The sequence below is a fragment of the Mus caroli genome, unplaced genomic scaffold (assembly GCF_978045245.1).
Source record: "Mus caroli unplaced genomic scaffold, Mus_caroli_1 scaffold_10, whole genome shotgun sequence".
Classification (NCBI taxonomy): Eukaryota; Metazoa; Chordata; class Mammalia; order Rodentia; family Muridae; genus Mus; species Mus caroli.
Genome location: NW_028227265.1, coordinates 19,616,924 through 19,630,709, shown reverse-complemented (window position 1 = coordinate 19,630,709; position 13,786 = coordinate 19,616,924). Strand labels below are relative to the sequence as shown.

The 13,786-nt window shown below is 44.1% G+C and overlaps 1 protein-coding gene across 2 annotated transcripts in view; it reads left to right on the top strand.

Moving 5' to 3' along the window:
• Phlpp2 (PH domain and leucine rich repeat protein phosphatase 2) overlaps positions 1 to 13,786 on the top strand; it is a 74,885-nt gene continuing 61,099 nt past the window's right edge. For both annotated transcript variants that reach the window (XM_029480886.2, XM_021170074.3), the window contains exons 1-2: positions 1 to 176; positions 8,231 to 8,499. In XM_029480886.2, the coding sequence (XP_029336746.1) occupies positions 78 to 176; positions 8,231 to 8,499 (368 nt within the window). In that variant the 5' untranslated portion in view covers positions 1 to 77. The remainder of the gene's footprint in view (positions 177 to 8,230; positions 8,500 to 13,786) is intronic.

The window sequence follows — 13,786 nt, the reverse complement described above, 5'->3', positions numbered from 1 at the left end:
CTCCCGCTGCTCGCGCGCGCCTCCGAGGCTCGCGCTGTCGCGCCGGGCCGGGCGTCTCTGTAAATCCTTGGCCGCCAATGGGGGAGGTGGAGCCCGTGCCCGCGGGCCCGCTGGAGCCCCCGGAGCCACCTGAAGCGGCGGTACCTCGCCGGCCTGGAGGGATTCGGGTCCTAAAGGTGAGACGGCAGGGGGAGGGAGGAAGCAAGAGGGCCGTGGCCGCCTTCGCTAAGCTGCTCGAGGCGGCGGGCGCCCCCCGCCCTGCGTCCCTGGGCCGCTTGCACTTGGCCCGGCCGCCGCGGGCCTGCTGTGGGGCCTCCGGGCCGAGTCCCCGCCCTGGCCTCGGCCGCCCCGCTTCCCGGCGCTGTCCATCCCTGACCGCCGCCCGGCAGGCCCACGCCTTCGGGCAGCCGCTGCCCCCACCTTCCTTCCTCCCCGCATCCCCGGGACCTCCGTCTCCTCGCTGGGCCTAGCCCGGGGCCCCGGGACGGGTTCCGGGGGGCTCCGAGGGCCGGCCGCGCCTGGCGGGAGTCAGGCGGCGAGAGTACGCAGGACTCGGCGGACACCTGAAGACATCACCCCAGCTGGAGGATGGCGGCGGCGATTGGCCAGGCGCCGTGGTGTGCGCGGGCTGCGCCGGCGGGAGCGGCCACGCTGCCCTCGGGACTGGCTACGGGAGTTCCGAACCGGCTCTCGGCTCCAAGACGCAACACCCAGCGCTTCCCGCTCCGGGGACAGTCCCGGAGGATCTGCTGCCTGTGGACCTGCTGGGCGTGTTGCAGGGTTTGGGGGGCGGGGGTGGGGGAGCAGAGCCCAAAGGGGCACTCCTGCTTGGCTGACAATCCGGGGAGAAGGCAGTGGGGGAGCCGTTATGCAACAGGCAGCTAAGCGGGGCTTTTTGGTAGAATCAGGGGAGTAGGAGGATTGGAAAACAGATGCAGGGGAAAGGGGAGTGGAGCCTTGAAGGTGAGTGATGACAAGAAGTTTCTATGCAGGAAGAATGCAGAAGGTGAGCTGAGGTGAGGTCAGCAGAGATGGCTAAAGGGTGGCTAACTGGGTGGAGTTCTCTGCTAACCTCTGAAATAGTGCAGAGACATTTTTTTTCTGTAGGTTCGGTATATAAACGAACTGGAATAGTGGAATGGAATTCCTCTAGAGTTCTAGAAGAGCAGCAATTGGCAGGATTTAAAACTTGCCAAAGAAGAAGAGGAAGAAAATTGAGATTTAATGTGTTTCGAAAACAGTCTGCCAAACATCGAAGATACTTAATGTTAAAAGCAAACCTTAAGTAATTAAATGAGATTGTTGTTGAGTAATATTTCCTTTTATTAAGATTATTAGTAAAGTAGCACAAAGATGGGAGCAGCAGAAAATTTTATTTCTTGTACTTAGTGAATTCATAAAACCAATACTCAGTAGACTGAAATCTTATTTTCTGGCACCTCCCAGTGTTAATGCATAGTTTACTTTAGACTAACTTCATAACTGTTACCCACACTGGAGTTTACTCAAGCATAAATCCAAGTGTAATTACTCAAAGTCTTCTAGATATTTAAAATGATAACAAATAACGAACTGTAAATTGTGAGTGGATTCAGTAATCTGCAGGACTAACTTATGAGGAAATAGTTTTGAGAGATATCAAATGTCTTTTGGTATGCAAAGGATGGTCAATTTAAAAAAAAAAAAAACTTTCCTTGTAACTCTTTTGGGTCATGTTGAAATGGCCAATTGCATGAATGGAAATCTTTATTGAAGGCTGTCTTCCCCTGGTTCCCGAAGCTCTCATCTTGGGATCATTAGATTCCAGTGATGGGTCGGTCAGTCTTGATTCTTGGTCAGAATTGAGCTCTTGCCATGAAAGTCTTTCTGAAAGACCTTCCTGGCCTTCTTTCCTGAATTAGTTGACACTGATCCTCGTAAATAAGTGGGATAGATGGTGATGGAAACAGGCCTTGTGTGTCCCACAAGCAGAAGTCCTCTGGGGTTGCGGAGTGGTTCGCTCTCTCAATTGTAGCCTATAAAGAGTACAAGAGGGGAGTGAGCAGCAGACTTTCTGAACCTTGAAGAATGTCATGTTTGCTCACAAGTTTTTCTCTGGAGATGTTTGTAAAGACTTCTCTAGCCTAGGAGCATGGCTCTGGGTTAGGAGTGTTGCTCAGTGCTAGAGGGTCAGCAGCCCTCCAACATACAAGGCTCTGGTTCTATTCCTCAGCTCAAGCATCAAAATACTTATAAAAAGTTGGTGCATGCCTTAATCTTAGCACTTGGGAAGCAGAGGCAGGCAGATCTCTGAGTTCTAGGGCAGCCTGATCTACAGAGTTCCAGAACAGCCAGAGATACAGAGAGAACCCCTGTCTTGAAAAACAAAACAAATAAACAAAAAGACTTTTTATTCCTTTATACTTACACCCAAATCATGAACATTATTCTCAAGTTTTCATAAAAAGCTCTTCATAAAAGCCCTACATGACTGAGTCAACATAATTTATTCAGATTATATCAAGGACCGTAGGACACTGGAGCATTTTATTCTAAATATACTGCTAAGCCAAGGCTCTTGGTTCGTACCTATGGCCTCTGCTATTCAGAAGGTTGACATGAGATCACACTTAAGCCTCAGGGTCTAAGGCCAGCTTGAGCAACGTAGAATGTATGTCAAAGTTCTAAAACTTTCTCAAGTTCCTGAATCAGGCTCAAGAGTTTCAGATGTTCCCTATGCTTTTGAGATTATGGTTTAGTTTAATCAATCAGGAGATGATAGGAAGTTACAGCCTATCTGGTTTGAATATTTGTCTTTTGTTTTTATCAAACTAGATGTCTTTGAAGTTGTGTTTAGGTGCCTGCATGTTTGTGTGCCTGTGTATGGAGGCCAGGGGTGGATGTCAGATGTCTTTATCTATTGCTCTTCACCTTTTTGTTTGAGACTGGCTTTCTAACTGAACCAACTCTACTAGACTGGCCTTTGGGTCTCCATCTTCCAGCACTGGGGTTGCCTGTATTTACTGCCAGGTCCTGAGTTTACTCATGTGTAGTGACTTGAACTCAGATCTTGTGCTTCCGTGCCAAGCACATCACTGATTCAGCTGTCTGCTCAGCCCTGACTGTTGTGTAGCCCTGGCTGGTCTGGAACTTGTTATATATTCCATATTGATCTAGAACTTGCAGAACTTCAGTCCTGCCTTTGCTTCCTGAATGCCATATGGGTTCTAAACAACCAATTCCAAAACATTTCTAATGAGCTGAAAGGTTCTTCCTCTCCCTGTTGTCGTACTCTTTCTGGTCCCTTAGAAACACTTCATAACGTAATACTGTTTAAAACTGTTATTATTTTAGATCTTGAAGGCAGAAACATCGACCTTAAAGTGTTCTACATTCTGATGGGTTGGTCAGGCCAGAGCATGAGACTACCTTTGAGCTGACCTTAGTCCTCATATATTATCTTTATTCTTAGAATTAAAAGTATTAAACACAAGTGGTGGCTACTCAGCTCATGGTCTGAAAACGGTTGGCTTTGTAGACAGATTTTAATATTTAAAACAGTTTTTTAGGTTTATATTATCTTATGGGCTGAGTGTTTTGCTTGCATGTATATATGTGCACTACAGGCATGCTGGTGCCTGTGGAAGTCAGAAGAAGGCTTCAGGTCTCCTGTTTTATGGTTGGTTATGAGTTACTTGTGTGGGTGCTGAGAATTGAACCTGGGTCCTCTGCAAGAGCATCAGGGGTTGTAACTGCTGATGTAGCTCTCTAGCCCTGACCTTTAGATGGTGAGTCTTTGTCTGTGTGTGTGATGTGATGTGTGGTTGTAATTGTATTCCCTTCTGGGTAAGTTTGTGATAACAGCTTTCATAAAAGTAAAGCAGAAAGCAAACTATCCACAGACGAGCAGCCCGGAGCTCGCTGACTCTTAGAAGTCGAAGCTGCCTAGAGGACAGTGCCACTGCAGCACTGCCCGCTCGGGAGTTCTCTCCAGCAGTTCCTTCCTCATGAGGTAGGCAGTGGAGCAAGACATTCCTGAGAAGAAGGAAGCACTAGGTAATTTAGTGGTGGCTAATAATAGCTCAACACTCTATCTTTGTTATTGTTGCTATATGGACATCTTTGCTTTGCTTGTTTTCAAGGCCTGTAAATGGCTGTTGGTGAAATGCAGGTAAATCCTATCTCTAGCTCCTCAGAGTTTTACTTCAGAGAGTCTAGAGTGTAGAATTATAGATAGTCAGATCTTGAGATGACCCACAAACGTGTGTTTTGATAACATAAAGCTCTTTACAAAATGTATAGTCTTAGAGGAATGCATGTGCACAGGTAACCAGTAGATGCTGGGTGTGGTGGTACACACTGTAATCTCTGTACTTGGGAGAGGGATCAAAGAGTCAGGGTTGGCCTCACCTACAGAGTGATTTGGAGGCCAACATGGGGTACATAGGATCCCATCTCAAACAAACAGTTCTTGGAATAAAATTTATAATACTTCTTGGTCTTTCTAGACTTTTTCTAAGACCATGGAGATCAGTGAATCATTATTTGACCTGCTAACTCATTATATTTTTATTGTTCTTTTGGCAGCAGGATTTCACTTTGTAGGCCTGACTGTCAGGGCTCAAACTTGTAACAGTCTTTCTGTCTCAGCCTCTTGAGTTCTGAGAGCACAAATGTGTGCGTCAGTCTCGGTGGTGTGCAGGGTGTGTCTACTCACTCTTCCTTTCTACTTTAGTGTAGGATGCAGAGCCTCTTTGTGTAAATCTTACTCTACCACAGAGAACACTGGCCAGAGGGACTTGTTAGTAGTCTTTATCAGGGATTAGGAAATAAATCGTTTTTCAAAATTAGCTGCAGGTGGGCTATTCAGTGGTTACAGTCTCTTAGTGGTACAAACATGATGGCTCTTGTATGTTTGAGATGAACACTTGAAAGCCCTTTATTGATTCACAGAATAAGCTGAGATTGAGCTTGGAGGGAAAGGGCCTGATTTCCACCTGTCAGGGCTACATTTGTATAATTTTGAATAATTGTAAGACCTTGAAGAGCTGCAGGAAGATCGGTCAGTGAAGGCTGAAAGTGGCCTTCAGTTGTCGAGTGCCCATCTGCTGTGTCAGGGCTGCGGTCAATCCAGGGGACTGTTTTTCAAAAGCCAATTTACCTGTGTACCCTAAATTTTAAAGTGAGGGCATTCATCTTCTTGTTTTAAAGTCACCACATGCCTGCTTACCCTGGCTTTTACTGTTTACTAGTTTTGATGTAGTCTTGGACTTGATCCTCTCTTGCCTCTAACTTGGGTCTCCAGCATCTGGGATTACAGACCTATGTCTCTATGCCTGGCTTCATTTACAGTTGTTCTTAAGTAGCTGCTCTCTCTCAAACTAATACTTTCTTTATATGTATTTCTGTTTTCTAATGAGGAATACTAGTAAAAATGGTTTTATTTATTTTGACTTTGGAGATAAAAATTATTTATTTTACAAAAAATGAGACTTCCTTTTTTTTTTTTTTTTTTTTGGTTTTTCGAGACAGGGTTTCTCAGAATAGCCCTGGCTGTCCTAGAACTCACTTTGTAGACCATGCTGGCCTCGAAATTCGCTTGCCTCTGCCTCCTGAGTGCTGGGATTAAAGGCGTGAACCACCATGCCCACCTGAGACTTCCTTTTTAAGTTTATTCAATTCCTTGTTATAGCTAATTAGTGAAGCTAAAGTGGAGAATGGGTGTCAATTCCCGTGGTGGTACCTGGTCTTTGCATCTGTGTCTGTGACAATCTACATTAAAAACGCTCTCCAGGGTGTCTGGTGAAGGGAATGAGAAGCCACAGAAACGATTGCATTCATGGCCAAGCCTGTGTAGTAGACTCTACTCAAGGGGAAGTGTTCTGTTGAGAGCAGGATCTTGATGCTAGGCATGGTGGGAGCTGTGGAAGGTTCCAGAGTGAGCCCTGCGTTTGAGTAGGGCTTTGGAGAACAAGCATGTGAATAAGTTGAAGATGTTTTAGACATGCCACAGTGTAGTGGAATGGTTAACTAGCTAAGGGACACAGATGGCTAGAGAGGAGTGACACATGGCAAAGGGTAGTGGGAAGTCAGTGGACGTTTCCATTTTGTTGAATATAAATGTTCCATCGTGAAAACAACAGGCAAATGGTGACTTTTAGAAATGGTTTGCTGCTGTTTTCATTTTTGTTTGTTTTGAAACAACCTCACTGTGTAGGCCAGGCCAGCTTGGGGCGCACTCATGGAGGCTAAGGTTTTCCTGACACTCAAGATACTCTCCTTGCTCTGCGGCCTGACTGTTAAATTATAGCAGTGCCTTGCCTCACCTTGTCAGGCTGGACATTTGTTTCATGTTGGTTCTTAACAGTTCTTGCCGTAATGTGGCTTGACTGCACAGTACGTATGTGAGTTTCCCACCCTATAGCCAGCAGTAGTTATTTTGAAGCGTGCCAGGAGTCGGACAGCTCCTGTATATAAGACTGTGCTGTTTAGTGCTCTCCGTGCTGGTTTGCACTGAGGTCTGGGGGCCAAGTTAAAGAGAGAGGTTGTTACTAAGTGACTTCATGGTGTGAAAGGCTTACTTTATATGTATCAGATTCTATCTGAAATGTGAATTAGTAATTATTATTTTGATTTTTTTTTACTATTAAAACCCCTTTGGAAATAAAAGCATCAGACACTGACATTAACCAGACCCAAAGTCTGTACAACTTAATGAACTTATATATAGTTAGAATTGGCATACAAAACAGAAACTTCACATTAAATTTGACACTTTTGGTATTAAATTTATTTATTTTATGCACTTATCCACCACCAAGACCCCTCCAAAAAACTATTTATCAGAATTAGAACTAGAAAAACATTTATCTTTTTATATATATATATATATGTGTATATATATATATATATATATATAAACTTGTATCCATTAGCAGCAGCATTCACTCCATATATTCTCTTGTTCTCTTTTCTTTGCTATACTATAATGTGTACATTTGCTGTTATACACACATATATGATTGACTACTGTTCTGTTCTTTAGAATAATGATGAGTGAGTTACGCTTACATTGCTAGGACTGGGTAGCCGAGAGAAGCAACTTAGGTGGGGAGAGGTTTCTTTTGGCTCATGGTTTTAGAGGGTCTGAAGGCATCAAGATGGGGAAGGCAGTTTATGCTCACTGGATGTTGAATCAGGAAGTAGAAAGCACCTTAGAAGGAAGGGCTAGACTCACCCCTGTGAGCTGCCATTGCCAGCTTAGTCCCTGCCTCCTACTGAATAGCACATCATCTGGGGAGTAAGCACTGTCTGTGTGTGTGTGTGTATGTGTGTGTGTGTGTGTGTGTGTGTGTGTGTGTGTAAGACAGGGTCTCACTATGTAGTGCTGGTTTGCCTGGAAGTTTGCAGACCAGGCAGGCCTTGAACTCAGATTTGCCTGCATTTCCCTTTGAATTCTAGGAATAATGGTGTATGTCCTCATGGCTAGCCAGGAACCAGCCTTTGAATGTTTGTCTTGCGATAGTTCAGATTCAGCCCATAACAGATCTGAACTACTAAGTCAGAATGTTGAAAATTTGCCCAAGGCAGGTAGTATATCTATATTTTGTTAGCATATTCCTGAAAACAAAACAGGCTCAAATGGGATGGTAGATGGAAGCGTAAAGGGCAGCGTTGTAGGGTTCTCTAAAGGAGCAGAGCTGAGACAACTGATATCAAAGGGACTTCCAGGATGGAGTGCAGACAGTTCAGCAATAGCTATCTCACAACAAAAGGCTGAGACTCTGGTAGTTGTTGAGCCCCCAGGACTAGATGTCTCAGCAGTCTGAATCTAGTGCTAGAGTCTGGGGAGGTTCTTGAAAAACTGTTCATTGTCAGTCTGTGTTGGAATCTTGAAGAAGTTGGATTTAATACCAGTTACAGTAACAGGATAGACAAACTTGCCAGCAAAGTCAGGGCAGGCAGGCAGACAGTAGCAAAGCTTCCTTCTTTGTGTCCTTTTACGTGAGCTGCCAATAGGTGTGGCCCAGGTTTAGGGTGAATGTACCTGCTTCAGTAATCTGTTTAAGAAAAGCCCTTTCTCACTGCTGGGCTGCAATGTGGGCCTAGTTGATTCTAGATGTTGCCAAGTTGACAAGATCAGCCACTGCCGAGGGGATGCCTGACCAGCCAGCGTTGAGTATAAGGACGGAACACATGCAATTCAGACCAATGTTCTTGTTAATGATTTCTTTCTCTTGGTACTTTTCAGAGAAATATGAAACACAATGGGAGCAGAACTTGTTTGAATAGAAGAAGTAGGTTTGGTTCTCGAGAAAGAGACTGGCTAAGAGAAGATGTGAAGAGAGGCTGTGTTTACCTTTATGGAGCAGACACGACCACTGCCACTACAACCACCACCTCCTCCTCCTCTTCTGATTTACATCTTGTCCTTTGCACAGTAGAGACACCAGCATCAGAAATATGTGCTGGAGAGGGAAGAGAAAGCCTCTATCTACAGCTTCATGGAGATCTGGTCAGGTGAGGCCTAGAGGTTTCCTTCCTGTTGATGTTTTCTTTTGTTTTGAGTCAAGAGCTGCTCTCCTTCACTAGTGTGTTCTCAAACTCACAGTTATGCTTCGGTCTCTGAAGTGCTAGGATTTTAGGCATGCACTGCTATACTGAGCTGAGCTCTGAGTCTTAACACTGATCCTACTGTGATATTAGTAACTTGTCTGTCTGATCGGAAATGGGCTTGAGGATTAAAGCACATTCTGTAAGTGATGGTGGTTTTATAGTCAATGGGCTTGAATAAGATTTGTCCTTGGAATAATTAATGTTTTTAAAAATTACTGTTTTGTATGTAGTGGGTCCACATATTTATGAATGTGCCTGTAGGTCAGAGGTTGATGGCAAGTGTCTTCCTCTATTGTTTCGTAAAGGTTTATTTTGAACTATGTTTAAGGGTGTGTGTGTGTGTGTGTGTGTGTGTATGTGTGTGTGTGTGCACATATGCGCTGTCTGACTTATGTGGTAGGAACCTAGCTCAGGTCCTCTGGACCAGCAGCAAGTGCTCCTAACTGCTAAGGGATCTCTCCAGCCCTGTATTTTGAGGTAGCTGGGAGCTCACCAACTGGTAGACTGACTGATCAGTGAGCCCTGGGTCTCTGCCAGTCTCTCTCTGCCTCTAGTGCTAGTGTTACAGGCATGCGTCAGGCATCAAACCGGGCCTGTGTGTGGGTGCTGGGGGTCCAGACTCAGGCCTTCCTGCTTCCATGGTGGACGCTTCCCTGACTAAGCATCTTTCCGGTCTCGTGCTTTACGAGTTTCAGTCAAAAACCATAATGAAGGAAAATCTGATAGTTCTTCTATCTGGAATACATTGTGGTCCTTTATACAAATTTAAAGATTTAAAAAGTTCCCTTTTGGGGAATTGTAAGTAGAATATCCAAGAGTACAGAGTGAGAAGTAAGTCCTCTGCCCACCAGTCTGGAGCCAGCTACAGCTTTCCATGAAGACAGTTGCTATTATGTTTCTCAAGCATACATGTTCTTATACCTGCACAGCCACATCTTAAAGCAATAATGCTGTACACAACACATTGGTTTTCTTTTTGTTTGTTTGTTTTTTAAGATTTACTCATTTATTATTATATGTAAGTACATTGTAGCTGTCTTCAGGCACACCAGAAGAGGGCGTCAGATCTCATTACAGATGGTTGTGAGCCACCATGTGGATGCTGGGATTTGAACTCAGGACCTCCAGAAGAGTAGTCAGTGCTCTTAACCGCTGAGCCATCTCTCCAGCCCAACACATTGTTGACTTACTATCTCTGAGAGATATCTCATCTCCATATTTATATAAATATCATTTTACTTACTATCTACATGGCTATTCTACTTTATGGGCCACCATAATTTTAACTAATTTCCCTAATCTCTCATTATGGATATTAGCCTGCTACCAGTTGTTAGCACAGCAAACATCACCACAGATGAGTTCCTCTGTATCTTTTCTCTCACACAGAGGGGTTTCTCTGGAGGGTGAGCCCATAGAAGCACAGTTATCCTTAGTCAAAGGAATATGACCATTTATAATTTTGATAGATATCTTCAACTCCTTCATAGAGGTTATATTCCCATCTAAAATAGAAAAATACTGGGCTAGAGAGATGGTTGAGTAGCTAAGAACACCTAGCTGCCTTTCTAGAGGATCTAGGTTCAGTTCCTAGCACTGATATGATGGTTCTCAAACATCTGTAACTCCAGTGTCGGGGACTCAGCATCCTCTTCTGGCTGCCTTGAGCATCAGGCATACACATGGTACACAGACATCCATGTCGGCAAAACATCCATGTATGAAAATAAGTCCTTATTTTTTTGGTTTTTTGAGACAGGGTTTCTCTGTGTAGCCCTGGCTGTCCTGGAACTCACTTTGTAGACCAGGCTGGCCTTGAACTCAGAAATCCACCTGCCTCTGCCTCCCAAGTGCTGGGATTAAAGGCGTGCACCACCACCGCCCGGCTCCTTATTTTTTTTAATTAAAAAATCCCAGAAATAAAATATAAAATATACCCATTTTTTCTTTATTTTCTCCAAAATGTTAGTATTAAGTTTTATATGTAAGTGTAGATACATACTTTTGCATGAGCTGAACCTGCTTATAAAAAATACCAATTATTTGTTTGTTGTTCATTTATTTATTTACGTTTCTGGATTTAAACTCAAGGCCTCAACCATATTAGACAAGCACTGTACACTGAGAGATGCTTCTAGACTTTGTTGGCAGTTTTCAAGTAAGAGACTCCTGACGTCAGCTTTCCAAAGACAATCCTTTTCTAACCCTACTGGAAATTGAATAGGAGGTTTTCTGGTTCTTTCTGAGACAGGGTCTCATGTAGCTGAGGTTAGCCTTGAATTCCTCATCCTTCTGCATTTTCCTCCCAGACGCCTGGGATCACAAGTGTGCACCAGGCTTAAATGGGAATTTTGCTATTCTGTTGCTTTAATATTTATTTATTTATTTATTTATTTATTTTTTTTTTTTGGTTTTTTCGAGACAGGGTTTCTCTGTGTAGCCCTGGCTGTCCTGGCACTCACTTTGTAGACCAGGCTGGCCTCGAACTCAGAAATCCGCCTGCCTCTGCCTCCCGAGTGCTGGGACTAAAGGCGTGCGCCACCACGCCCGGCAATATTTATTTTCTTAATGAGTGAAGTTGAGCATATTTGCACAAACTTAAAAGTAATTTGTGTCTTAATTTTTTTATATAAATATAAAGACAAATAGTCTTTGCCTTAGTTAGGGTTTCTATTGCGGTGAAGAAACACTACAACATAGCCTTAATTGGGGTTGGTTTATACTTTCAGAGGTTCAGTCCATTATGGTCTTGGCAGGAAGCATGGCAGCATGCAGGCAGACATGGTGCTAGAGAGGTAGCTGAGACTTCTACATCTGGATGGACAGGCAGCAGGAAGAACAAATGAGCCACTGGGCCTGGCTTGAGATTCTGAGAACTCAAAGCCCACTCCCCCCCACCCCCATGACATACTTCTTCCAACAAGACCATACTTCCTAGTAGTGCCACTCTTTGTGGACCTGTGGGGGCCTTTTTCATTCAGACCACCGCATTCCACTTCCTGGCTCCCATAGCAGCCATATCATAGTCCAATTCAGAAGTCCCCATAGTCTATCACAGTATCAGCATTGTTAAAAAGTCTAAAGTTCAAAGTCTCTTCTGAGACTCATGCGGTCTCTTAACTGTGATCCCCTATAAAGTCAAAGTGAAAAAGCAAAATACATATTTCCAGCATATAATGAATGGCACAGGATATTCATGTATTACCATTCCAAAGAGGGGGCGGGAGCATAGTGAGGAAATACTGGACCGAAGCCAGACCAAACCCAGCTGTGCAGACACCAGACTACGCTCCAGGTCTGATGTCAAAGTGCCCTTTAGATCTTCAGCTCCTTTCAGCTTGGTTGGCTGCAGCACACTTCTCTCTCTTGGGCTGGTTCCACTTCCTGTTAGCAGTCCTCCTGGGTAGGTATCCCACAGCTCTGGCATCTCCAACATTTTGTAGTCTCCAAGGCAATCCAGGCTTCACCTTCATTGCTTTACACTGTGGCCTTTAGGCCTTCATGCAGGCGCACCCCTGACATATGCCTGGTCTCAGCTGCTTTCCTTAGTTGTGGAGGGAGAGTTCATTACTCCTTTCTTCTCTGTCTTTGACTCTAAATTGAGAACCATGTGACCACATCTGCCATGTTCTGCTGCTTGCTGGGGCTGGAACATGGCCCACTTGTTCAATTACATCTTCACCAGCTTTCTGTTGTCCTTCACTGCTTAAGCTTGGCTGTCCTGGAACTCAATCTATAGCCCAGACTGGCCTTGAATTTAGAGATCTGCCAGCCTCTGCCTTCTGTGTGCTGGGATGATAGGTGTGCACCATAGTTCCTGGCTTTTCCTAAGCTTTTCTTTAGTTCCCCTTTAATTCCTTCTCAGGAGTTGGAGGCTTAGCTGGGTGGGATCTTGTCCTGACACCAGCACTACTTTATTCCATTTGGCATCAGGCTTTTCTTTAATCGGTTTATCGCCCTGAACACAGAACTTACCTCTATTCTACTTTCTGATGTCCCCTGTCCCCTCAAACTGTACGTTTTATATTTTTTCTTGCTCAGCTTGCTCCATTTCATTTTAGATCTGCATAAGAGTGAACACTAGTAACCATACAACAGAGTCAATATTGGGCTGTTTTGGGATTTTTCTCTGTCAGTGAAATTAATCCAAAACTCCGAAGGAGACTTTTCAGACAAAGGCAAAAAGCAGCCACATTCTTTGCCAAAATATATGAGAACAGTCTGTAGGCCACACACTACAATTCTTCTCTGAAACATGTTGAGTTGGACCCCTATAGCTCAAATTACCCCCTGCACCACTGCTTGCGTGGATCTACTAGTATGACCCCATAAAGCCTCACTTAAAGTGTTCACTATCTTTTTAAAAAGATTATCTAAAATTCCAAAGGCCACATTCCTCCAAACAAAAGCCAGGTCCAGCCTATCCCAGCAATACCTCAGTTCTCCTGGTACCAACTTCTGTCTTAGGGTTTCTATTGTTGTGAAGAGATACCATGATCACAGCTACTCTTACAAGGGACAACATATTAATTTGGGCTGGCTTCTAATTCAGAAGTTCAGTCCATTATTGTCCTGGCAGGAAGCATGACAGCACATAGTGCTAGAGAGGTAGCTGAGACGTCTACATCTGGATGGACAGGCAGCAGGAAGAAGGACTGAACCCCTGGGCCTGGCTTGTGAGGGCAGTGACTTCTTCCAACAAGACCACACCTCCTAGAAGTGCCACTCCCTGTGGACCTATGAGGATCAATTTCATTCAAACCACCACTATAGATTTTTATACTGTGCATCTGAACTCTTATTTCAATGTTAAAAAATAAAATTAGTTCTTTAAATACTTGAATATATGTTTTTGTCCTTTTCACTAGTAAACTGAAACAGAAGTCCAAGCTGTGGATTCAGCATTCTTGAAGTATGTACATGAAGGAGTTTCTTACACCTTAGAGGTGTGGTAATAATAGTAACAGCTTTAGCTGAGCCCTGAGCTGATGCCTCTCAAAGTGTGAACTGAGGTTTGCTGGGATTCTTTTAGGAGCTGGGGGAAATCCTGAAAAAGGAGATTAGCAGTTGAATGTTTTCCCTGTTCCCAAGTTAACAGGTTCCCTAAATCCTTTTGTATAATAAAAAGGATCAGAGGGGGTGATCCTTAGGCTCTTGTAAGTCTTAATGCGAATCTGATCTAATTTTATCA